Consider the following 25,749-nt stretch of genomic DNA (forward strand, 5'->3'; position numbering starts at 1 on the left):
AGAGGGACAAGTGGTGTATGAGAACAGCAGAGAAGATCTTGTCTCTTCATAAAATAAATTACCTCAGAATGTACTAGATGATTGAGGATTTATTACCTTATGACAATTCTCTCATAAACTGATTAATTACCTACACTACATACGAACTGTCACAGAAAGCCAGGAACCTAATGCTTTGTAAGCAGTTGGGTATCTTTATATTGACTGATTTAAGTGCTACTCAGTAAACGCAGTACAGGAAACAGACTACAACACACATGCTAAAATTGACAGTAGAATTCACAACTAAACCTTTGACCACAACTCAAAGACATAAAATCCTTCAATTATAGTACTGAGGCACAACATAAATAAACAAAACAAGCCCTGCAATTGTTGACTGATAAAGCAGGGCAAAAGTAAGGTACAAAACACTAGTGGAGCTGTATGTACCAATGTAACTGATGTCAACATTTATTAGCGGAACAGGGAGCAGCTGTGTGGCTGATTGGCTGCACATCTTGCCAAAGTTCTATAATGAAGGCGACATACAAATAAGCCTGAAGAAGCTGACCCATGTGGACCCATTTGGAACAACTGGATGAGAACTCCAGGAGGATGTATGTGGGTGTTTATACCCCAAACTACACTACTAGTATAAAATAAATGACATTCATGACTTTACTTATTCAGTCCATTAAAAGGCCAGACTGCTCTTGATTCAAGATTGCAGTGATTTAATTAATTTTCTTTTTCTGAAATCTCAGCCAGATGCTTGAACAATTGAAAGAGGAGGTGGGAGGGGAAATGTCAGGAATGGGGATACAATGTCAGGAATTAGGGGTACACCTCTCCGCTCTCTCGTTTTTCGGGTGAGGCTGATGGGACAAAGACAAGCCAAAGACACAAAAAGGGGAGGGGGGCTTAACCAGACTCCATCCTGGGGGACAAAGGCGGCTTTGTGAGGGAAGGAAAGGGTGACGGATAGAGAGGAGGCCGGTACACTAGTGCATGTGAGGTTACTGAAACGGACACGGCCTATTGTGTCCCAAATTACGACAAATGCTGTACATCTCTCACTCAGACGGCTTGGGCTGAATCCAGAATCCTCATCGAGCACCTAGATGAGGGCACCTGGAGCCTCCTGTAAATTTATTCAAATCAATATTATATCTGCACTCTGCTCAACAATATTCCTGAAATATTAGGCTGTACTTCAGAATCTGTGAGACACATTTACTTAGAGGTTTCAATAGTGTTTACACTTGTTGCTATGGGAGAGACCAGGTTCCACTCAGTTGGTTTAATGGCGAAGTTGTAAAGTTTTAATGGCGCCGGTTTTAATGCTTGTCCGCCTTCCTTCCAGTAGGCGGTGCTTTGGAACCAATTCAAACAATCACGTACAAACTGTACTGTGTGTCATGCCTTCAGTGTACCCAAACCCAAAGACAGATTCCGCAGAAACGTTCATCGAATGATGGCAGAGCCGGCGAGGGGTGACTTACACGTGCTTGCTGAAAAACAAAGCCATAAAACTCAACTTGTCAGCTGTTCCGCAGTCAAACTGGCCTCACCAAGGAGCCATTGTCTGCCAAAAGCTTTTCCCAGCTCGCTGTGAAGCCCCCCGTTAGCGGTACTCCTCTCCTCACTATGCATCCCTTCTTCCTTCCTTCGTTTTTATGAGCCTCACGGATGAAAAAAAAGGAAATCTGCTCAGTTGTTTTGCCGCCACAATGGGCTTCATTCATGGAGCTGCTCTTTCGTTTATGGCCACGGCTGACTCACAACCCGCGGCGGCTCCGCCACAGAGAACCAGTGCCTTCAGATGGTCCAGACCAGGGTGTTCCAGAACCGCAGACCTCATGCACACAGAGTCCTGTCCTACTCACCCGGTGAGGAACACAGTGCCCCTGTGCTGTCTGTACACCCGACCTCCTCTTAACCGAGATGGACAGATGTCCCAGCAATGTATGCGGCCTCCTTTAATTTAGGCTGTTTTCACACACAATTCCATACAATTCTGATTAATATTTATGCTGTCTCACATTTGGGACCCATATATGGGTTGTTGAGAATATTATTACGTGTTATTGCCCATGTACTTGTTATTAATGAGGTAATGGATGGATGGCTTAATTGTCAAACATTAGCAAGACTGAGACACCACCCTCATGATGGAATAACAAGCAAAGAATGCTGTGTTAAGATGCTTGTCTTCATGTCTTCACGTCTGTATTTACTGTTCCTGTCAGTAGCATGTCAATCAGCAGATGCCTCACTGACTTTCAGCTACACCTTCAGGAAAATGCCCCTTTTCCCCTTCAAAGCTGACTTTTCAGGTAACCTTGGCAGCACCACAAACAGGAAAGGTAGCAATCAACACCTTCACTGCAGAGGAAGAAGAGAACAGAAGAGCTACTATCAAATAGTAGCTATACCATGAGACTTGTGGATGCTGAGGGACAACAGACAAAACTCCAGTAGTTTACATACTGTCCAGTTTAATGTAAATACTTTTTATATGAGGGACTTTGCACTGCAAGTCCCAAGTCAAGATACATATTCACATATATGTGTAGTATTTTTCTTTTGCTTACCCCAGGGTTCTTTGAATAAACAATACTTTGTTTCCCCAATACTGATTTGGCTGCCCTCTGAACTTTGAGTAGCAGCAATAAGATACTGATTGCTTCCAGGAGTGGCAGTCTCTAGGAATAAACAATACAAGCAGAGGACATGTGAAAACAAATTAGAGAGGCAAAAAAACATGCCAGCATTCCCCAGTGCCTGGGACACGGGGCACACGTCACATTAACCCTGGGCTAAACAAAGTCGTCGTTCTGGGTGACACTTCACTCTGATGCCTCCATGTCAGCTCCTTTCTTTCCTCTCAGCAACGGTAGGAACAAGCTCTTACTGGACTTGTGCACCATGGCATGTGGTATGGACACAATATTGTACTTCTGTACAAACTGTACACCTTGGAAGAGATTTCTGAGAAAACACTGCACATAGGAGGTGGTTGTGTGGGAAAAAGACAGTTCATTACTGGGGCAATCCCCGCTAATCCCCAATTTCCCCAAGTTTTTCCAAGCTCAGAGAGATAAGAGGTACCATTTCTAAAAGGTTTTGGTATGAAATCGTCAGGGGATAATCACATAGCCTTACAGTTTGAGGGTGGGCACCAAATAAAGTCACTAAAGAGGAACCTCTGGGAGCAGGTTGTGTACAGTGTGTGCAGGGACTGAATGGCTCCATGCTCACTGAGTCCAGGCTTTGGTGTGCTGCGGTTATCTGGTGATTTTCATACCTATAACGTGTCTGCTCCATATTAATACTGAGTACACGGGAACATCAGAGCTTGTTTTCAACCCAGTGTCTTAAAATGTTAATAGAACCATTGTGTAATCTCTGCAAAACCAGCTGCTTCAATGATGCTTTTTCAACTTAATTACAGTTGAGAGTCAATATATAAAAATATATGTATTTGTACATAGAGATTCATATATAAAATCCTATTAATGAAAACTGAGATATAAATACAAGAAGACACTTCAAATAAAAAAAAGAAAACAAAGCAAAAAAAATAGACATTCGTTTTCCAAGAAAGTGCATTTCTGATGAAAATGGGTGACAACACTAAGTGATGCAATCAGGGAAGAGTTCCTCGGAAAGGAGTGAAGCTGGGACAGCCCCACAACCAAACCCACACTGACTTTTTCCCTCATGCGAGGAACACTGACGTGGCTATCTGAAGCCATCAATACGACACTCAATAAAAGGCAAAGCAAATAGTCCGTGTCTTTTTGGGGATTATTTTTCCTCATCTTAATCTGATCCCAACGTTGGAGAATCCTGTCTTCTCCCCCCTCTTGCTGTGGGGCAATTCTCTTTGGTTTACTGTGAGCATGTGTGCACAGCAAAGAGAGGTCAAAGTTCAGGGCTGTGCAGGCTCTTGCTTTTCACAGCAGTGACACACGACTGCTGTGCTGAGGAACAGGGAGGACAGAATAAGGCACTGTTCCCATTTTTGCGGGTGGATTCTGAGTGCCCATATTTCATGGCCTTGACCTATGTGAACCACTGGAGAAACAACAGCAAGACATCCACCTTACCAATCAGATCATGGATTGGCAATCAGAACTGGATCCAGGGTCATTATGAGAAGCACCATACTGTTCATAGGGCAGATAAACAGAAAACAGACACATTAACATCCAATCACCTACGAGTATTACCATCTGCTCCTAAGAGCAACCAATTCCATAGGTTAACCTCCATGAAAACAGTGAGTTTTTGGATTTCACTGAGCATAGAAAGTGGAGCCAATGTAAGCCTTTACATTTGGTGCATTTAAAGACATTTTCAGTTAACGCCTTAGACTCCTTCCTTCTTTTAAAAGGCACAGAAGCATACATTAGAACTGTCAATGACAAGGCCTTGAGTTTCTGTGAAGATATGAGCCAATGCCATTCCACCCTCTGATGCACAGAACTCCAGCTGTTGCTCTCCCTGCTCCTAGTACCTCCTGGAATCTTGTGGTGCCCCCTTGTGTGGGGAACTGGAGATGCATGATGTCCGAAGGCTGAAGACTCCCCACTTTACCACCTGAAGCAGGGTGCTGCAGACTGCTAGACTCCCAGGGAGGAGGTGATGACTTGGGGGTGGGGTGGTGGTGTATAAGGAAGCAGTGGGTGTTGGGGCAGGGGTAGACAGTGTCAGCACAGGATCTGAGAAAAAGGGTGTCGCAGTAGCTCCTCGGCGCTCGGCCGGTGTTTGGCCTCCACGAAGATGCAGCGCACAAAGTCGCGGGTGTGCTCCGAGGTCTGGGAGGGCAACACGGGGTTGGTGGGCTGTGTGGCGATCTTGAAGATTGCAGCCATGGCTTCGTAATCTGCCCAAGGGGGCTTCTCTGTCAGCATTTCCACCACAGTGCAGCCCAGGCTCCTGTGAGGCAGTGGAGAGGGTACACAAACACACACACACACACACACACACACGCAGAGAATACTTCAGTGACAAGAGAATACACCGAGACAGAACTACGAAACCAGCCATTCCCTGATACTGCCCACTGACAATACAGCCTCCTCAGCCACTGCACAGCACAATAATGAAAAAGCACAGCACAGAGCAGAACAGCCAGCTGGAGTTGAGCTCAAGGCTTTTACTGGGAACAGGGCAGCAGAGATCAGACCGCTCTATTTTAAGAGCTTAGATGGAAACGTTTCCCCACTGGCTGTTTGCTGGCTGTAGGGACACAGTGACGGTATAGGGAGAAAAAGAGACATCTGCTTCATACTGGCTCCCCTCTGCCTGTTCTATTGCCAGTGTCCTTTGGGAGCCGAGAGCTGAAGACTTTCTAAACCCCCCAGAGACCTCTTTGGCTGCAGGAATTGGCTTGCTCTCTGCTAATCACAGCAATTGACTAACAGTACAGTGTCCAATCCAACTGCACAAGATCACCATTGGGAAACAAGAGGGACCCTGTCAGTGTAAGTCTTAGAGTCTATACTGGGCCTCTTTCAGGCTTTCTATTAAAAACAGCATTTTTAATCTTTTTTTTGTATTTCAAAGGTTATGACATCCTTTATATCAGCTCAGGATGTGTCATCCAAGAGCAGTTTGTGTCTTCTCAGGGCAAGAGGCTCTAAAAAAATTCAGCATTATAATGAGGAAAACACAGGACCATAGCAAAACACTACACACAGTATTGTTCGTAAACATGAGATTTGCACAGCTGAAAAACGCTGATCATAGCTATTGGTCCACTGAGTACTTCTTCAGATTCAATATAAAAGCTCTAAGTGAGTTACCTAATCAATACAATTATAAATACATTGCTTTCCTATATTATTGGCATTTTAGCAGACGCTCTTATCCAGAGCAATTTACATCATTGTTTTTACAATGTTATCCATTTATACAGCTGGATATGTACTGAGGCAATTCTGGGTTAAGTACCTTGCCCAAGGGTACAGCAGTAGTGCCACAGCAGAGAATTGAATCAACACTATTCACATGGTTTTCTAGCGCTCAAGTCTCAATCCTACTGAATGAAGAAGAATGAAGGATTGCTGATGCATTACACATCTACTATTTGCAGCCTTAAGATGCCAACTTTTCAACTTAGAGCACAAACCCTCTGCCCGTGTGCTATGTACGCCCACTGTGATGTATCCTACTTCCTGGTTTTCAGCTGTCCGTCAGCTCCCTTACCACACGTCTGCCTTCCTGCCGTAACCCTCTCCGCTGATCACTTCCGGACTCATCCAGTAGGGGGTGCCGGACACAGAGCGTATGCCAGTGCCCGACATGCAGATGGTCTGGAGCCTCTTGCTAGCACCGAAGTCTCCCAGCTTCACATTCCCCTCAGAGTCCCGCAGGATGTTGGCACCTGGGGACAGAAAGGACCAGGAAGGAGTAAAAATTCCCCTGGAATCATAATCACAAATTTTCTATATAAGACATCCTCACCATAATAATGTCATAAACCAGTTATTAATATGAAAATTAACATGGATATTCAAGCAGTGACACCATAAGACAAGGCAAGTATACGGGATGGGGGTCATGATTCATAAATTCAAAATGGCAGAAGTCTGTGTTGTATGTACATGACATTTTTTAATTAAAATATTAAGGGACAATGCATTCATTCATTCAAGACAGCTCAGTTCATCAGCAATGTATAGCTGTCATGTGCAGAATGGGAAAAGCATAATCTATAAAACTGTTTTCACAAACCCCAAAGGCTGACAGGTGTTTGGATATAACAACAGAAGTGTAACACTTTCACCTTCAGTGTAAATATCTGAGTCATTAGGATCAACACTGAGAACACCTGCTGGAGTGTTAAAATTCACCGTATCAACACTGACTGCCCCCTGGTAACACTGTCTCACAATCACCTAGGCTTTCGAACTAGCCTGTCCGCATTGGTACCTTTGATATCGCGGTGCACGATCATGTTGCTGTGTAAGTAGGACATGCCTTCCAGGATCTGACGGGTGTACTTCCGGGTCACATTCTCTGTCAGAGCTCCGTAGGCTTTCAGCTGGTCCTTTACTGACCCCTGAGGAAAGATTCATTAGCAGCACTGTTCATTTATTCAGTGTCAGATGTTTTTTGTGATCTCTGTGAACTTGAGTCAGTAACAATGCAATGTTGTCAGCCCTCCAAAATCATGCCTGTGATGACTAGTCCCTTTGGTAATGTAGCATAGTTATTCCACTGCATTCCTACAAATGAGACATAACATCTATCACATGCAGAAATGTTCATGTTTTTTCTTACACTCCCTTCAAAGTGTTTTAGTCTTGTGTGTATAGCAAAACTACAGAGAGGTGAAAGCAAGACTTCAATAGACCGGTGGCTGTTTAAGTTAAAGGAAGGAAGTTTCTCATTGATTAAGGAGGACAAACAAAACACCAATACGGCAGACGCATGGGAAAAGTCTCCCAATCATAAAGACAGGGTCTAGTGCGGCAGTGTAGCATAGTGGTTAAGGAGCAGGACTCGTAACCGAAAGGTTGCCGGTTCGATCCCCGCTGGGACACTGCTGCTGTACCCTTGGGCAAGGTACTTAACCCACAATTGCCTCAGTAAATATCTGGCTGTATAAATGGATAACATTGTAATGAACTGTAACCTATGTAAGTCGCTTTGGATAAAAGCGTCTGCCAAATGAATAAATGTAAATGTAAATGTAGTGCTCCTGTAGCTCAGCGGTCCTTCGCCCTGACCCGACTCGACCCAATCCAGACGACCCAGCCCGTGACCCCCGTGCTGTCCCCGTGATGTCATGGGGGGAGAAGACCCACCCCCGGCATGTACTCCATGAAGATGGTGAGGGTCTTCTCGCTGTGGTCGCGCAGGCAGCCATAGTACTGCACAATGCGCTCGTGGTGAAGGTTCTTCAGCAGCTGGATCTCACACTCCAGAGCACTCACCTCCTACAGAGATGCACAGAGAGTGACAACGTGGGCAATGGATCAGACAAAAACTCCACAGACTAGGATAAAAACAGCCTGGCCATGCCTACAGGCAACCCAGCTACGTGAAAAAGAATGAACAGTTACACGCTAGAGACAGAGGCTACGCAAAAAGATGCCCATGTAAGGTTATAATGTGAAGGTTATAATGTATATATAGCCAAGCAAAGCTTACTATTGTACACAGACAGATTCCTCAAAAGCTCTTACGTGCTCGTAAGTACACAGAGTGGAAATTACTTATGCAAAAAACTACCTCAACGCACATTTACACAAAGCATCATCAGTTCAACATCAGACAGACAGGGGAGAGGGAGAAGGCAGGACAGTATGTCAGTATAAGCACACATATTCCCCATCCCTCACTAACACATTATTAGAGTACAGACTACTCTGTGCTCCAATACTTTAGAACAGAAGAAAATCCACAATATTCTATTCATTTCACCCTCAGGCAGAAGAAAACATTTCTGTTACCAAGAGAGGCTACTGCTTAGTCAGAAGGCATATAAACTTGTTCACTGGCTGACCCAAACCCACCAGCTTTTGTAAAACTTTTTTATATTTTTGCAGTTTTGTAAAATCACTCCTGGTACAAGTGTAAAAATATTCAGAACTGAATATTCCATTTGCATGTTTCATAACTGTAGAGCTGTTTGGGCTGAAACATAAAAATATCACTAGCTGTTCCTTCAGACTATCTATCAATGGTACTTAATGCACAGAAGAGTGTTCTGAGGTAACGTGGATGATGCAGGTGAGGTTTCATCCTCTGCTCTCTCACCTTGCTGGTTTCAAGGCTATCCGGGTCAAACTGGACCTGCTTGGCAGCCAGTTCACGGCCTGTATCCACATCATAGCAGAGGTAGACCCTCCCAAAAGTACCTTGTCCCAGCAGTTTGCCTCTCCGCCAGATCAGGGGGGCGCTGGGTGCTAAGGAAAGGTTGACACACAGAGAGAGGAATGTATATGAAAAATTAACATTAAAAATTAGATTACACGATGCAGTCACAATACATTAATGTCAATTTAGCATACGCTATGATTGACTTATATAGGTTACATATTTACATGTTATTAATTTATCCATTTACAGCTGAATATTTACAGAGGCAGCTCTGGGTTAAGCATCATCCACAAGGGTACAGCAGCAGTGCCCCAGTGGGGAATTGAACCAGAAACATTTTGTTTTCAAGCCCTGCTCCTTACCACTGTGCTACACTGCTGCCCAACATCAATTCATCTCTGTTTCACTTGGTGTATGTCTTGGTTTCAATGTGCCACTGATACAGGTGAGAGTGATCAGAAGTGTGCTAAGCAGGGTAACCACCCCCCCTCTAAGGTAGAGCAGCAGCACTCACACTTGTGGGGCGCGCCGCGGTCTTGAGGGCGGAGCCGGCCCTGTGTGTCCGCCAGCTGCCAGCCAGACCAGAGGCTGTCCTCGCTGCCGTTCAGGGAGCGCCGGGACGGGACCAGGGTGAAGAGGTTCCCCTGGGGGCGGCGAATCCGCGGAAACGTCCGCCGGCCTGCAGAGAGGAGGGAGGGACGGGGGCGCACAGGTTCCTCAGATACCGCTCACATTCATAACAGAGGGATGCAGAGGAGAAGGAGGTACTGACATCAACAGTCCAACATTCATTAATTCACCAGAAAAGATTCAAGTCTACAGCATTTACTTTTCTGTTTTTAAATGCAAACTGATCCAGATGTACTGCATAAAACTGATGGTGACCTCTTCTCTCCATTAGAAATTCCATCCCTGGATTGTCGAACCTCAAGAACAATCACTTAATTCAGCAATTTAAATAGCAACTGCACATCCTTTGGCAGACCAGGAATGACTAAGAGTGGACATCCTCTGCGGTGGTAAACAGGCTGAGCACTGCCAATGTTCCCTCACCACCTGCTCATTCTGTTCATGTCATCAGACTGGTTACTCTGCCCAAAGTCTAATGCCTGCAAGTACAAGCACGTACAAACAGGGGAGAAGGTGACTGAACGCCTCTGACCTTCACTGTGGTCCTTGTGCTGGGGGGAGATGTGGTATCTGCGGGGGTATGTCCCTCCCTTGCCCGCCACCTTGTCGTAGAAGTGGTTCTCGTGGTCTGTGGTGGGTTGAAGAAAGCAGCTGGTTATGTTCCTGAAAACGGCATGGCTGTGTGTGGTCATCTTCTCTCCGTGCTGGTGCCTACCTGAGAAGTCCTGCCGGTTGTCCGGGTAGCTCTTGGCCCTGTGTGTCCGGGACTTCCTGACTAAGGGGCTGCAGAGCAGAAGGACATAGAGTCAGAGATGGGCAGTGGCCAGACTCACTCAGCCTGTCCTGGCTTCTCAGCGCATGACCACGGCTTGGCCAGCTCACCTGTCTGAGCTGCTGTCCAGGGACTGGCAGCTGCTGGATACCAAGTTTTCCGTGCTGCTCCAGGGGTCCAGCATCTGGGGAGGGAGGGCATCAGAAGAAGGGGTCTGACTGCAAATACATTCTCTTCCATTTGCAAAGCTTAAAGGCTTTGGCATGAGCTACTATTTTGAGGAGTTAATCCACAGAAATGGCTCATTATGTGTTTGATTTATAGCTTTAACTGTCCTCACATTTGTGTGAGATGATGCCACGCTTCAGTAATGGCACGTGGTTGGGCCTTCTGTGACATGGCAGACTTTTACAGAAGATGAAAAAAACGCCCCCTTGCAGAGCTGCTTGCACTCTATCCCAGCAATGATCAGGCAATTTGGGGACAGACAGGAAACAGACTTGGGTCATGTGACTGGAAACGTGTTCACGTGTTGGCTGTGACTCTAGGTCTGTCCGTGTTATTTGTTGCTGGTGTACTATTTCCAGCCAGTCACCGATCATATCGACAGCACTGCATTAGAAACAGGAAACGGAGGGAAAACACTGTGCGGCTGTGGCCACACACGCGCGCGCGCGTGCCTGAGAGGGAGACAGAGTGAGCGAAACCTTAAAACTGTCTCACCCCTCTCTGTTCCTCTTTCTCATGATGGAACCCCACACACCCTTACTTTGTGGCGTTCTTTCTAGGTACGTACTGGATTGTAGCACTTAATTCTTTTTCTAATGCCTTCTAATAATGTGTTTTCTTGGGCCTTCTAATGCCACAGTCAATACTTGACTGCGATATTGACACTGCACATATTTAACATATTATTTAACACACACAACCATTTACATACATACAGTACCAGTCAAAAGTTTGGACATGCCTGATTAAGAAACATGCATTCAAAGAAATGTTGTTTGAAAGATCAAAAAATGCTTGAAATTTGTTTCATAGACAAATACAAATACTGAAGCTCATGTACATGTATGAATTTGTTTCAAATTCTTCTCTAAAAAATTGGCTGCTTTGAAGAAGTATAAAAAGAAATATCTAAAATGTAAGATAGTTTTGATTTGTTTATTTCATAATTCCATTTATTATTTTATAGCTTTACTGTCTTTACTATTATTCAAAAATGTGGAAAATAGTAAAAATAAAGAAAAACCTTCTATGAGTAGGTGTTTCCAGACTTTTGACTGGTATTGTATATAAAAAACCTCAAAATTATTGTAACAGTGGCTCTACCAAGGTAAACTAAGGTATGTCCAACCAAATTTTTTCCTGTGTTTAGATTCTTCTGAAAGGGCCTCTCGGTGAGACTCACACACTGGTCGCTGGTCTCGGGGATGAACTCTCCCTCGCTGTTGATGCTGGTGTAGGAGCCCTGGCGGGCGACACGCTGTTGCCGTTCTGGGACGTAACCCGGTGGGGGAGAGCTGCGCCCCGTGTTCTGAGGGCCTGCGGTGGGGGGAGGGGAGGGGGGAGTGTCTTAACATTTTATTCAGGTTCAGTAGCTCAGCATGAGGGTATAACAGCAGTTCTGCATCCTGGAAATGATCCTGCAACCCCTGTGGTTACAAGTCCATTTCCTGTAGCGTTACACCACACCCCCACCTCTGTGGCACTTCACTAATATTTTACAGGGAGGAAAACTAGATTAAAACTCTTAAGAGGCAGCAGGTGGGAGACGGGATGAGCAGGGGCACACTCACTGCTGATGAGGTGGCGCCCCCTAGGCTCGGAGGACTGGTAGGCTGCGCTGCCATCCCCAGTGGACTGCGAAGTCTTAATGCGCACTTGCTTACATACTGTGGGATGGGAGGGGGAGGAGACCTGGGGGCAGAGAGGAAGGGGGGGAGTGGGTCAGAACACTGCTGCATAAGGTACCACTGCCAATCCCAGAGTGTGACTTTAACAGAGGTATGATGTCCACCTATGATGACCACCTACAGGTATGGCACAGAGTCCCAATTCTACACTTGTCAACTAGGTTGGAATGAATGGGTAGCAAACTCTCACAGAAACACAGAAGCACAGGTCAGCTTGCATGAACCTTTATTCAGAACATTTTTCTGTCACATGAGTTTATAGTAGTTTTTCAAAGCTGCAGCTCCATGGATCCTTTATCACATATAAAAAGAACACAACCCTCATGATAGGCTGCATATAGAAGAATGGGAACTCACGCCGTTGTGCTCCTGCGTCAGCAGCAGGATCTTGATGCTCTTCATGTTGAAGCTGCGGTCCAGCAAGTCGATGGCTTTATCGAGGTCGTCCTGGCTGCGCAGAGGGATGGACAGCTGCGCAGCGGGAAGGAAGGGGATGATTGGCTCATGTACCTTGATTGGCTCATGTACTTTGATTGGCTCATGTACTTTGACTGCTAACCGCTGTAATGGTGCTGCAGATTGTCTGAGTGGAGCAGTACCTCATTATTCATGTAGTGCAGATCCAGCTGCTGGCCGAACACAGTCTTCACCTTCTGCTTGACTTCTTCAAAGTGCACTGGCCGCCCAAACATCAGGATCCTGCAGCAAATGAGGAGAAGGGGACAGAGAGAAATAAAATCATGCAAGGCACACAGGCTCAAAGAAATGCGTGCACGCACACACACACACACACACACACATTTTCACACGTGCATAAGCACACACAAACATGCACATGCAAAAGTTCTCACATGCTCAGAGGCTCCCTCTCAGCAGTGGTGAAATGAGCTTGTGGGTGAGATCTGGCTGTAGGCAGCTGAGGAACAGAAAGCTGCTTCCTCTCTGCGCACCTAGCATTGCTGTGGTTTCCACTGGCAGCCATAGCCAAACCACAGTCCTGTTATGCACTATATTCCACATACCAGCACAAATGAGAGCCAGCACTGCCTACACTCTAATACACATACACACATCAAAATGTACTCCTACTCTCACTCTAATACACTGATACATAGACATGTGTTAATACATGCACTTACAAATGCTAATACACACACTTCACAAACAAACTACAACATAAAAATAAACACATATAACATACCGTAATGCTATGATATATACACACATACTCACATACTAATACACAGCCACATACACATACACTTACTCTCTCACATACACATACAAATATTAGGGAACATGCTCACCGTCTCTCTCCACAGAACTCAAACTTGATTCTGACATCGTCCTGAAAAGGACAGAGGGAAAGGAGGTGTGGAGGGTCACACAGGCACACAGAAGGCTCGGTGAGACAGTTTAACAGCAGCTCCAGACCACCCTAAGACCTGGTTTGAACCCTACCTAACATTGACTACCACACACACACACACACACACACACACACACACACACAGTACTCAGATGCCTCTGAGCTGTCTGTGGTCTGGAATGCCCTAGTGGGATTCTGCACTAAATCTTTTAATGTTCATTACACAGGTATAAATCATTAACCCACAGTCAACAGCTGAATCAAATTAAATATGCAGTACCATTAAAACAACTGGACACAAATGGACAAGGCGGGTGAAGCTGCATTCTCTGCTCACAACAAATGGACACAACTTTTATTCTTTATTTTTACTATTTACCTCATTTTAGAATAATGGTCTAGACATCAAAACCATAAAATAACACAAATGGAATTATGATATTTTGTGACCAAAAAGTGTTAAACAACTCAAATCTATCTTATATTTTAGATTCTTCAGTAGATAAAACATATTTTTTAAAAATATAATTATTTTGGAAGGAAATTCATACATAGCACAAACATAAATAGTGAATTTGGTGCCTAAGAAACAAATTTCAAGCATTTAAGCATAAGTCTTTAAATCAAAATGTCTTTGAATGCATGTTTCCCGTTAACTTAATCAGGTGTGTCCAAACTTTTGACTGGTACTGTATATCTGCTAAATATGCATACAAAACCTGAACTTAATTTAATACCTACCTGTCTGCTCGGAGAGGTGGCAGCCTTGGGCGGTCCAGTATCATGGCTGACCACGGGCTGTCGCCGTGTCATCTGCAGCGCAACCAGGTCCTTCATAATGGAGTGAAGAGCCTGACGCTCATCTGCAAGGAACGAGAGACAGAAAGAAAAGAGGGACCAGAGAGCCGAGGGAGAGGGAGAATAACCCAGGAGAGGGGACAGTGAGCCAGGCTTGCACAGAGAGAGAGAGGATGTGATACATGGGAAAGAGACAACACAGACATATTGTGGAGGCAAGACGCATCATACGCTGCAGAAGAAAGCTACAGTGTTTTAACTTAAGAATGGGGCTACTCTTTTCTTATCAAACTTTGTATTCACTATGCTCTGAGCATGCAGGATTTTGAAATGATGCTTTCACTCTCAGATGCCTAAACAATTTGAAGTGATATCATACTTAATGAAAAAAATACATGGGGTCATTGTGTTTTCAGCAACTGCGCCAGGAAAGGGTTAAATACAGCGGCCTGTCTTAGAGTATCAGTGAGTTCCATTTGCTAAAGGTCAGACGGTACTTCCAGGCAGGCTCTGCAGCTCCTCAGCTACGGCAGACAGGACAACCAGAGATGAGGAGATCGTTAAAATATGAAAGCCATTCTACTTCTCTGTGGTGTCACCATCACCAAGGAGCTTGTCAGTCCTAGACTGAGAATACTGGTAAAGACAAAAAGCTTTTCCTATGACCTCCAACACATACATGTGTGTTTGGGTAGTTGCTTAATCATTCCTAAACAAACCTAATCCAAACAGTCAGAGCATGAAGTGTGTAACGCAGGCAAACAAGCAACATGCAGACAGCTGTTAGAAACGGGGGGCAAAAAAGAATTCGTTTAGTCTGGAATGTTCATCTTTGATCTGAGAGGACGCTGCTTTAGCTCACAGAGAGGGGGAATTTGTTTCACTTGTGTAGCTTGGAAGGACATCACACAGCATTGTTGCAGGGGATAAGCAGCGTGTTTCCCCAAACACTGGCAACCCATCCTTTTAGATGACTGACTCTGGTGGACCAATGATGATTCCTCCCTACCGGACATGACCCTGGCTTGGCTGGCGGGGGGGGGGGGGGGGGGGGGGGGGGGGGGGGGGCGGGGGGTGGGTGCGTTCTGGATCGGGGTGCATGAGTAAAAACAGCTGACTGTCCTGTGTTCTCTCCCTGTCAAGGATCTATTACTGATACTCCAAAACAAATCTTATTACCGATATCAGTTCCGCAGAGCTGAATGCAAATGATTAATCAACGAGGAATATGATGTTGTACGATTCTATCCACAGTTACAGCTGCACCTTGCATGCATCCACCCCCTCTACCCAAGAAAAGAACCAAGGTCCCCTTCACAGCACATTATTATGCCTTGCCCTGCTGTCATAACTGACAAACACAGTGTTGTGACAAACACCATACGGACCCAAACTCAGCTCAGAGAACGGCTTTAATGCACTGAACGACTGCTCTCCCAGCGTTAACCACTCCACCCCAACGCAATGGAAAACTCACCCATTTTTGCAGAATGCGTTGCCGTTCCCTCACTGCTTGGAGATGTTCAGACGGTCTGCCCTCCGGGGTCACCCATCAACTGCCTGCGGAAACAATGAGCGTGCTCAGCCCGGCCATCCTCCACGGCAGCAGAGGGCACAGTCAAAGTGCAGGATGCAGGGGCACACTGTTGGCCTGCACTCAGAAACACTTTTAACTGATGCACAGCATTAAAGAACTGCTTATGACCTCCTGTCTACAATTCATTTGACATAAGAAATTTCAACCGAGTAATCACCACACCACAGTTGTCTGGTATGTATAAGCCTGGTCCTTTTATGACAAGAAATTAAAAACACTATTTTTGGAAACATATTACTTTTTTAGTTTAATTACCATTTCTGTTAGGTTGCCCCTAGAAATTGGAAAATTATTAGATAAGCCCCACTTATGCATCAAAGTTGCCTACCCCTGGCCAGGACTAATGTTTGTACAAGCAGGCTTATAGTGGTTAGTGTGAAGTCAAAGAACTGATTATCTGTTGTGTGGAATTCAAAGAACAACTGGAATTAGATCCGGACTAGAAAATACAAGTTTAAAATGTCTGGAGTCTAATCTACATTCATTGTAAATGGAAAAAAACAATTGTATGATTCATGCATTACAGTGGTTTTGAGCAGGAAAAGAAATGAAAAGCCAGCAGGCCATCACTTTTTCATACCGCACAAAAAAGGCAACATAAACCTTATATGGTAACAACTTATCTATATGGTCAGAGTCATCAAGAGCACACTGATAAAAAAGGTAGAGACATTATCTTGCAACAAGTGCCAGAAAATGCACAATACTTTACTACTTTACAAAGATGCACAAACTTAATGGTTACTTTACTTGGTAATCTTTTCTTGATGTTCAGCATTATCACCAAAAACACTACTCTATCCCACTTGATAAAACTCTCAAATTACCCATATTCCAAGTTAAATCTCAATATTCCACTTAAATAAAGAATCCAGTGCCTCTTAGATCATGATCTTTGACCCTCAGTGAAAGTCGGTATGACATAGTCTGGCTTGTGGCATTACCTTCCAAAACTATTATCTAAAGACAGAAATTACATTTAAACCATGGAAAGGCAGACATACGGAGTAGATGGTGATTTATAATGCCTCTGGGATGTCATCTAAACAGAATCAAACCAAGGTGAAACTGAATATGGTTTGCATATTTGTAATGGGCATACATAAATACAGACTGATCTCTGCAGTAAGCTTCTGTACAGGACACATCCACCTTTCACCATACAGAGCCCCTGGCAGTAACCATGCTGAGCCACAACTTCCCTGGCAGCTTCTTCCATTCGCCCGCTGTGTTCTCACGCAAAGTGGCCATACTGCTCCAATCAGTGCACATATACAGCCCACCAGTCCAAACCCACTGTTTACAACTAATCAAATTAATCGCCACTACATTAGTAATAATTCAGATGAATGTAATATATGTGTCCAGGCAATGATAATAAGAGAAAATACAACAAAACACATTTCATACTTGTGATCTGAATGGTTCAGCATCTGAAGCTGCAGACAAATGCAGTCATTGAAGATTGGGCTCAGGTGCATGAGAAGAGTGGGACGCCGGGCCCACACCACTACCTCTATTGCGTAACCATGGACACCAGCCCCTGGGCAACAACCACACAGTGGAGGCATCATAGGTAGCACATGGTATGTCAGAATGTCCCTCTGCAGTCCTGGGGATCAGGGTGCACACGGCTTTTATCAACAATCACATCAATCAGGAATATGAAAATGGTTCCACTGTGCATACGCAAACACGCCCTACCCCACCACTGCCCTCCTGTTTAGCTTAAGCAGAGGGAAAAGTCTGGAGTGGTTGAAGGGTACGGGGCATGCTGACCTTCAGACAGACTGCTCCCCAAGTGCCGGTGTGATGTCACGGCTCTGCGCTGGGGCCCGGCGCTGTTAAATATTGACTGCACTCCTTCGGTCTCCCGATTTTAATCACCTTTCTGAAGGAATGTGCAGGAGCAGGAGAGGAGGAGAGCGGCGGAGCGGCGGAGCCCTGCCAGCCCAGTCAGCTGCAGCTGCTTGTTTTCCTTGTATCGCATTTCCAGGACCTGCAAGCGTACACTGACTTTTTTCCCCCCCTTTTCCTTTTGAGGTGTTTAGTCTATGGCTTCTTTTCCCAGCTCCAGTCCTGGTTCTGCCCCAGAGCAGTCATCCACACCAGGCGCATTTCTTCAGACACTTTCAACAGCATGTTAGCTTTGAGCTGAGGCACACTGGCTGGGTGCACACTGCTGTATCAAAAACTGTACTAGTAAACAGTTCTGCTGAGGTCTGTCAGACTGTGGAGTTAAGGACATGCTATGAAAACATATCCATTGCACATTCTCTGGATACATGAAGTGGAAATGTTATATGCAACAGCCTGCAAATGAACATACAAAGAAAGACACAGGGCCCAGCAGAAATCCAGACCCAGGGATGGAGAAATATGGATGGGTTTCAATGGTGAATTAAGGAGAAGTACATGAAAAGTAGCGAGATGTGCAAAGGTAAACCTGAGGCAACCTGAACATAACTGGCCTGGTAAGGACCAGCGTAATGCAATGCAATTTGACAAAATGCTCAGTCACTCGAGGTGAACTACAACTGTGCCAGATGATGGCCAGCAGTAACTGTCAGGCAGCAGCCACACTGTCTGCCAGCCAAACCACCCTAATAAAACTCAGAGGACTTGATTAAAGGCCTCTGTGCAAAGCCTACAAAAATCCAGAGAATTCTCCTCTGGTGAGTCACCACAGCCGCTCAGCACCTAGTCTGCCCTGAGCCGGTGGCACACCCCACACTGCAGCCACTCTCTGCACATACAGGCACAGCTCGACCACAGCCCAATTAAAATGTCAGAGGTCGTGAATTAGACTCATTTTTCGTACAAATGGGTAATTGTGTAGGATCGGCATGAGTTCTGACTGCTTCTACTCAAGGACCTGTATGGGTCAATAGTTATTTTGATGTAAATTTCTAAAATGCCAGGAATCAGCGGCAACCCTTGCCGAACCTGCCGTTAAGTATTGTTAACTCAATGTGAAGAAAAAGGCTCCCACTAGACACGTGCACTTAAAGTTTTTAAACTCTGCTCACTGCTGTGTGTAGTCTCTGCCATCTTTAAAGGAGACCAAAAACACAGGAAAGGTAAGGATTGTGAGTTAAGAGCTTCTAAATACCAGTCAAGTTCTCCAATGTAACTAGTCATCCAAAGATACAGTAGGTTTCATTTAAAACATGTATTCATGACATTATCAATTATTAAAATAGGACTGAAGGGTTACTCTAGTAGCAGTAGTTTGGTCAACAGCTTGTTAAATAAGGCAATATTTTTTCAGACTGAGCTGGATTGGTATGTAACTCAAATCGCAGGTACCTGTTTATGTTTACGGCTAAACTCTGACCCACACACGGCCTCTCTACACTTCCCCGGACGGACATTTAGGTACCAAACAAACATGAACAAAACGCGGACTGTATATTCATTGGCTATCTAAGGAAAGGACGCGGGGTCCTTGCGTGCTCTCCGTGTGCGTCAAGTGGGTAAAACAGAAAGACGGGCTTAACCTCATTAGGTTAAATGTTTTTGGTGAACTGCTGTGAAATAGCATGTTACATTCCTCTTGTGCGGTGGGCTGTATGATGACTAGTCTTTCGGTTATTTCTTTCCATACTGAATCGTTCCATAAATGTTTGAAAGGTCCAAAAGTTCTGGCTGAAAATGGACCCTTTTAACATGCAAAAATTCAAGAAGCTATCACCGCGTATAAGGTCGAATGCATGCATAAATTTTGAACGTGAACCAATATACTTTAAATCACGTGTATAAAATCTAAAAACGCTGTGCAACTTTCAGTTTTTTTCCCCCAAGTAAGACTGCTGTCTGATGATGTTGGTGCTTATTTATTATTATTTATTCAGATAAAGTGCATTTAACCATGTTAACAGGTAGAGACCTTTAGTAAGTTGAAAAAAACGGGAGAGACATCCGATACCGATGTTGGTTGCCAACTGTTTGCCCTGCAGCCATGTCTATTCACACAACATGGTGAGATACTGCACCGTACATCTCACATGACAGCGTGCCAGAATAAGGCAAGCAAAAACCTGGCATAGGATCGCCCCTAGCATCGTTCAAGCTCTGAAAGGCATACACTGTAACCCTGCAAGTGGTTATGTGAAAAGACGAGCTGGAAACAGATGGATTTTCGTAACGATATTCAGCCACCCCCGATCAAAGAAATAAAATCGGAATACGGGGGAACAGCGACCTTACCTGTGTTACTGCGTTGCTGACCTCTGAAGACCAAGCCGAAGCAGGTGATGGTAGAAACTCCAGTTATCGTCTTTCTGAGAGTGTCATCTTTGGTCAGGAGAAATTTTGAACAGACCAAAGTTTGAAATGCTCACGTTTCACCCGCCTTTAGTTTATGTAGACAACATTCTCCGATTATCAGGTAACTCTGAATATCATGAACGCCGATCTTCTCTAACTGCAAGAGTGAAGATTATTTTGGGAACCACTGTTTACGCAGTTACCAACAGTACAGTGGAGGAGTGGCGTACATGAATATAAGCCGGATATCATTCCGCTGTTCAGCGCCAGTCAAGTAAAACACGCACTGAGTAACATTAAATTTAAAATACATCAGTTGAATATCCAGAATATGCTTAAACTACATGGAACACATCACACACATACTTTGCTTAACAATGAGGAACTTTGGCCTTCACTAGAAAACTTTTTTTTTTTTTCAAAAAAGAAACGGTCATTGGCATGACGTTAAACTACTGCTCCACGGCGTGCAAACATAACTTAGCGGCATTAAGAAACAGTTTCCAAATAGGTTTTTAAAGACAACACAAAAGATGTAGATGTACAGTGCCGCTTAAAAATGTATCTATAACAGCACAACCGAGAAAGAAAGGACGAAGCACGGTTTCCGTGATTTGCTGGCTTCTTTTCCTGCTTAACTTTGCAGATTTTTCTTTCTACAATCCACTTCTCAGTACGAAATGTTTTGATGTTGTGCCTGCAAAAAGATTAAAATGGCACTGAGTGCGATACGTCTACCTGAATATGTGTGGGTATACACAAGAGCACCGATACTTAATACGTGCACAAAGCTGTTCATAACGTGTCTAAACAAAGACGTTTCTAATTTTAAAAGGAGTTAAATGTAACGGAATATTAAACTAACATTAATGTACATCGGAACACAGACTTTAAAAACTGTCATGGGTGTTTGATTGGCGACTATACTGTAAATTGAATGCATTCAAAATAAAAAATAATCCAATGCATGAAGTAGCCTGTGTCAGTCCACCTATGAACCCAGAAGCAACATGTAACATGCAGAAAAGTGATGTTTCAACAATAATCACATAAAGCATAATCGATGTCTTCGTCTTTCGGATCTTTCGGAGGGTACATAAAACAGCTGATAAAGTTAAGATAAAGCAGCTTCATCTGTTGATTGCAGGAAACTCAGCATATTGTCCACGATATACATGAAGAAGTGTTATGTCGCCAAATGCTGTCTTTCCTTTGGAGCATCCACAGCTAGACGCATTCGTATTTGTGCGTATCAAAGAACAGGACGGTCGGTAACTTTTATCCTTTCGTTCATTCTGTGTACCAGAACTCAAAATAACTTGGATACACGTGCCTTTTCTGGTAAGAAATGAAAGTTATCAAGGTAGAGCAACTCACAATACGGAGACCTGGACCAACGAAAATGCAAAAACCACGAATCTTGACGTACAATAGCAAGTAAAATGCATCTTATTGCTGCGAATTTCCTTACAGAAAAGCTGTCACCGCAACCCATTCTACAGTTCCCGAATTAAGTAAAGTACTCCAAAACAAACACATCGATTCCCTCGAAGCGCTGTCCTGTGTGACATTTGTATATAAAAGCGCAAAAAAATAACTTTACTATGTTCCCACACACAGTCACGAATTTTCCTAAAACGACACCAAGCATGCTCGGGAGCGCGCAGTCACGGTTGCCAGGTGTCAATTTCATATTTCCCCATGTTTGAGACAAATATCCCCCATTCGAAACTGTTGCAGATTTCCCTATGCTCCCAAAACAAAACAATCTTATTTAATTAAAGTAGTACAACATTCAAGACAATATTACGCATTTATCTTGTAAACACAAAGTACTTATTTAAATTTAGTTTGCTGTATATGAAGCAATTTAATCTTCCTCAAAGTAACAATTGATATAAGAATAAAAGTGCCATTTTATTTATTTATTTTTTAATGAGGCTGTCAGCTCCATCGCAGTCTTGCGATAGACTTCTGGTTTTTGTCTCATTCCTTTACTTTAGCTTGCATCCGCAGTGGTGGTTTTCGGAACTGATCAATGTGAGGACGTAGCTAAATGGTTATTACAGATGGCAATCGTTTGGAAAAAGCATGCTTTTGAAATATGGTTTATAAATGCCGCATTTTATTTTAGGGAATACAGATGGACGAGTTGAGGATGAGTGAGCCGAGAGATGGCTTGTGTTTTTTGGCTGTGCTATATCCAATGAACATGTACCCACACATGACTTCAGTGATTCTCACTGACAGAAAAATGTTCCATAACATATTAAATTGACTAGATTTTCTACTTCATGCACTCCAGATGAATTTTAAAAAATTAAAAAATGTTCCCCCAACAATTGCACCGTGACATCCGTTCCCGATTTCTATCGTCACTTTAAAATCCTCTGTGATTGAAGGATTTTTGAAACGTCTGGCAACGGTGCGCTCAGTTCATATGCCGTTTGCTTGCTGTGGGTAACGCGCATGATGTCAATTGCGCGTTTTAGAGACGGACTCGCGTAAAACCACGGACATTCACACATTTGTGACGTAGTTCTCATAGTCGTAAAATATGTCAATCTTTACTCTGAACATTTGGTACGTTTAGTCCTACACTACCATTGTTCTTAGAGTTGGCATGATGTAGGCGCTGTGCAACTGGTAACATGCCGGTTTTAGTAGATCATTGTGACTTTACCAGACAATGGGTATAGTGTGTGAAATAGAAATTGCTCTTGTACATGAATATGTGTAAAACAGTAAGGTACTGACACAGACTACGGCTGGCAAATAATTTACACATTCAATAACAGTCCTCATTTACAATCAAATCAAGACAGTCATTCAAACATGCAATTCAGATGACTGGCTATTTTATATCATTATCATATGTAGGCTAATGATATACATTATTCGCAACATAGAGAGTAATGTCCACCTGGCAACCCCGAACAGAAAGATAACCACAGAACCCCGTATATAGCACGGGAAAAAGCCCAAAATGTACAGCACTTAGGAATGTTTGCCACATTTGGGGTGTTAGTTGATGGTAGATTTCTATTCAGAGATGAGCTGAGAGCATTTTAAGGCATTTGAAGCCACCTGCCATGTACTGTATGTTACTGCTTCCCTGCCCTGAAGTTTTTATGAGGTTAGATTTATCTTCACCTTGCCCGTGAGTGTTTCTCAATGGAGTGTTTTGCTATGCTAACACAAAAGCAACCAATTTTAGTGAGCTGAATTCCTCTGGCTCCCTTGTAACCCCTATCTCCCACCAGCTTTCAGTAACTTTCCCCCTCTTCAGGTTTGAACAGCTTCTGTTGATTTATACTGCTTTTAAGAAATGTAAATACACGATGGTCTCCATATTTATTCACATCCTTGACTAAATAGGAACAAAGCACGTAATATAAAAATGTTCACCATGGATACTTTTCTCTGCTTAAAGGTCTATACTTACCATGCCCTTGGTTTTTGGATGAGTTGGGTGGGATGACCTGCATGGTGAGGTGGTCATGGGATGTTCCACAGTGTGTGACATCCGTAACAACATTTTTCTTATTGGAAGTTCAATGGAAGCTTCTGGACCTATACAGAGGCATCCAGAGCTGTTTGTTTTTTTTAATTACTTGTAGCATAAAATAAGGAAACACAGAAGAGACTGGTAAGTTGCATGCATTATGATGGTTAAAATCAGACAGCTCTTCAAAGACTGCAGTTAAACAGTCACTGACTTCCACAATTTGGAAGACCATAAAAGAATTCAAAAATGACTACATCTATCATTTTCTGTGGTAGTATTAGAATTAGAAGAATGATCTTTATTGTCATTATACACAGGTAGAATGAAATTTCGCATGGCTTCTCCCGATGTTGTTGAAAGAAGATAAAACAAACAAATAAAGCAGATAAATAAATAAAAGCAGTGTCAGAAAGACAGCAGAGCAGTAATAGCAGCAAATGTGTTTGTGTGTGTGTGTGTGTGTGTGTTTGTGTGTGGGCGCTCACAGTTCCTGTATTCTGTTCTGCGGTTGGGCAGGGAGGGGTGTGATGGAGGCCACAGCTCTGGGAAGAAGCTGTTCCTCAGTCTACTGGTGCGGGATCTTATTGTCTTGAACCGCTTGCCAGACGGCAGCGGTTCGAACAGGGAGTGGCCGGGGTGTGTGGTGTCCCTGATGATGCTGCTTGCTTTCTTTTTCAGTCGGCTGGCGTAGATGGCGTCCAGTTTTGGGAGCTCCTTCCCGACAATGCGCTGGGCCACCTTCACTACACGATGCAGGTCCTTTCGCTCGGCGACTGTGCAGCTGGCATACCACACAGTGACGCAGTTAGTCAGGTTGCAATCGATGGTGCTCCTGTGGAAATTCAGCAGCAGTTTGTCATCCATTGTCAATAAATTTAAGGCTATTGGTCCAGAGGCACTTCTACCAGAAAGAGCATGCATGTCTATCTTTCCATCATGGGCTCTGCGACAGTTGGACACGTCTTCAACAAACTGTCATCTTTAGGTTACAAAGAGTTAAAAATAACCACTCCAAGTTGCACGTGTGAATGTTGCATCTGTGGAAAGGTTGCAAGGCAGAACAATAGCCACAAAAACTTGATCAATTGTTCAATTTGAATTTGAACAACAATTGAGAGCCTCTCATTATCAGGTGTAATGAAAATGTACCTTTTGGACATGATCATTAGCTTTATGTTTAGCATAAAAAGTGACGTTTAAAATGTTCAGGAAGCATCCATGCCCATTGTGAAATATGGTGGGAGGGTTATTATGTTTTGGTGTTTGCATCACAAACTCCAGACCTCAATCCAATCAAACATTTGTGGGTCAGACTCAAGAAAGCAGATTTTAAAAATGTTTAAGTTGTAAATTATATTTGAAGTTCCCTATAAAGACCTCATTAACAAAGTCTAGTTTTGGAGGAAATATACTCTAAATATATTTAAGTACTTTTTTAAAAATGCAACAGTAGTGCTGGTGGAGTACTTGTTTCCTTGACTTCCTGCAACAATAACCCCTCCGACTCCGAATGGAACAGCTGGTAGTTCAATACTACTACTATGTGTCACTCCATAGCATTCTACATCTTAAATGTAATCCAGGTTTCAAGACTATGGTCACAAAAAACAATCCATTCATTGTGAACACTGCCATTCTTTTATCTGACGTTTTCAGATGACCATAAAAAAAGATCAAAATGAATACAAGGGACATTATTTGGTTGTTCGGAAATATGAACATTTTCACTTTTAATAATTGTTTATCTACAGTTCAGCTCAAGAGTAAAATACAAAAAAAGTACAAAAATGAAGAACGCAAACTAACAACCCAAACCACTGTGTGCTTTAAGGCCACATCATCCCTACAGGTCAAGTACATGCCACAGGCTTTCAGGAAATGCTGTCGTTACCTTTCGCCTCCTCGCTAAAAACATTGCCGTTTGCATTAAAAACATAACTACATAAACAAGACACAGCTGCTAATTCACACATTTAATTCATTTATATGCTTAGGTACCTGTGTGAAAACATGCGTACCTTTTAAACAAAACAACGAACAGGATTCGTGCAGTACCCCATGGTACCGCAC

The 25,749-nt window shown here is 43.7% G+C and overlaps 1 protein-coding gene across 1 annotated transcript; it reads right to left on the reverse strand.

Moving 5' to 3' along the window:
* Positions 1–4,462: 4,462 nt before the first annotated feature.
* LOC118794441 (mitogen-activated protein kinase kinase kinase 3-like) lies at positions 4,463–20,435 on the reverse strand. Its single transcript, XM_036552691.1, has 17 exons — positions 20,112–20,435; positions 15,783–15,865; positions 14,249–14,370; positions 13,446–13,486; positions 12,738–12,837; positions 12,496–12,609; positions 12,022–12,142; positions 11,634–11,767; positions 10,333–10,406; positions 10,166–10,233; positions 9,983–10,078; positions 9,335–9,499; positions 8,758–8,906; positions 7,803–7,934; positions 6,925–7,054; positions 6,199–6,376; positions 4,463–4,926 (listed from the first exon to the last, which is right to left on the reverse strand). The coding sequence occupies exons 2-17, from the start codon at positions 15,784–15,786 to the stop codon at positions 4,698–4,700; spliced, it is 1,857 nt and encodes a 618-aa protein (XP_036408584.1). The 5' UTR covers positions 15,787–15,865; positions 20,112–20,435; the 3' UTR covers positions 4,463–4,697.
* Positions 20,436–25,749: the final 5,314 nt, after the last annotated feature.

This window comes from Megalops cyprinoides, chromosome 19 (assembly GCF_013368585.1).
Source record: "Megalops cyprinoides isolate fMegCyp1 chromosome 19, fMegCyp1.pri, whole genome shotgun sequence".
Classification (NCBI taxonomy): domain Eukaryota; kingdom Metazoa; phylum Chordata; class Actinopteri; order Elopiformes; family Megalopidae; genus Megalops; species Megalops cyprinoides.

Bases quoted from the DNA above. Each gene is read 5' to 3' on its own strand.
- LOC118794441 (XM_036552691.1), bottom strand. The intron at 12,610-12,737 runs GTACTGCTCCAC...CCCGCTGCGCAG, and splicing joins TGCACTACATGAATAATGAG to CTGTCCATCCCTCTGCGCAG. The intron at 7,935-8,757 runs GTGAGAGAGCAG...GCATCTCTGTAG, and splicing joins ATAGCCTTGAAACCAGCAAG to GAGGTGAGTGCTCTGGAGTG.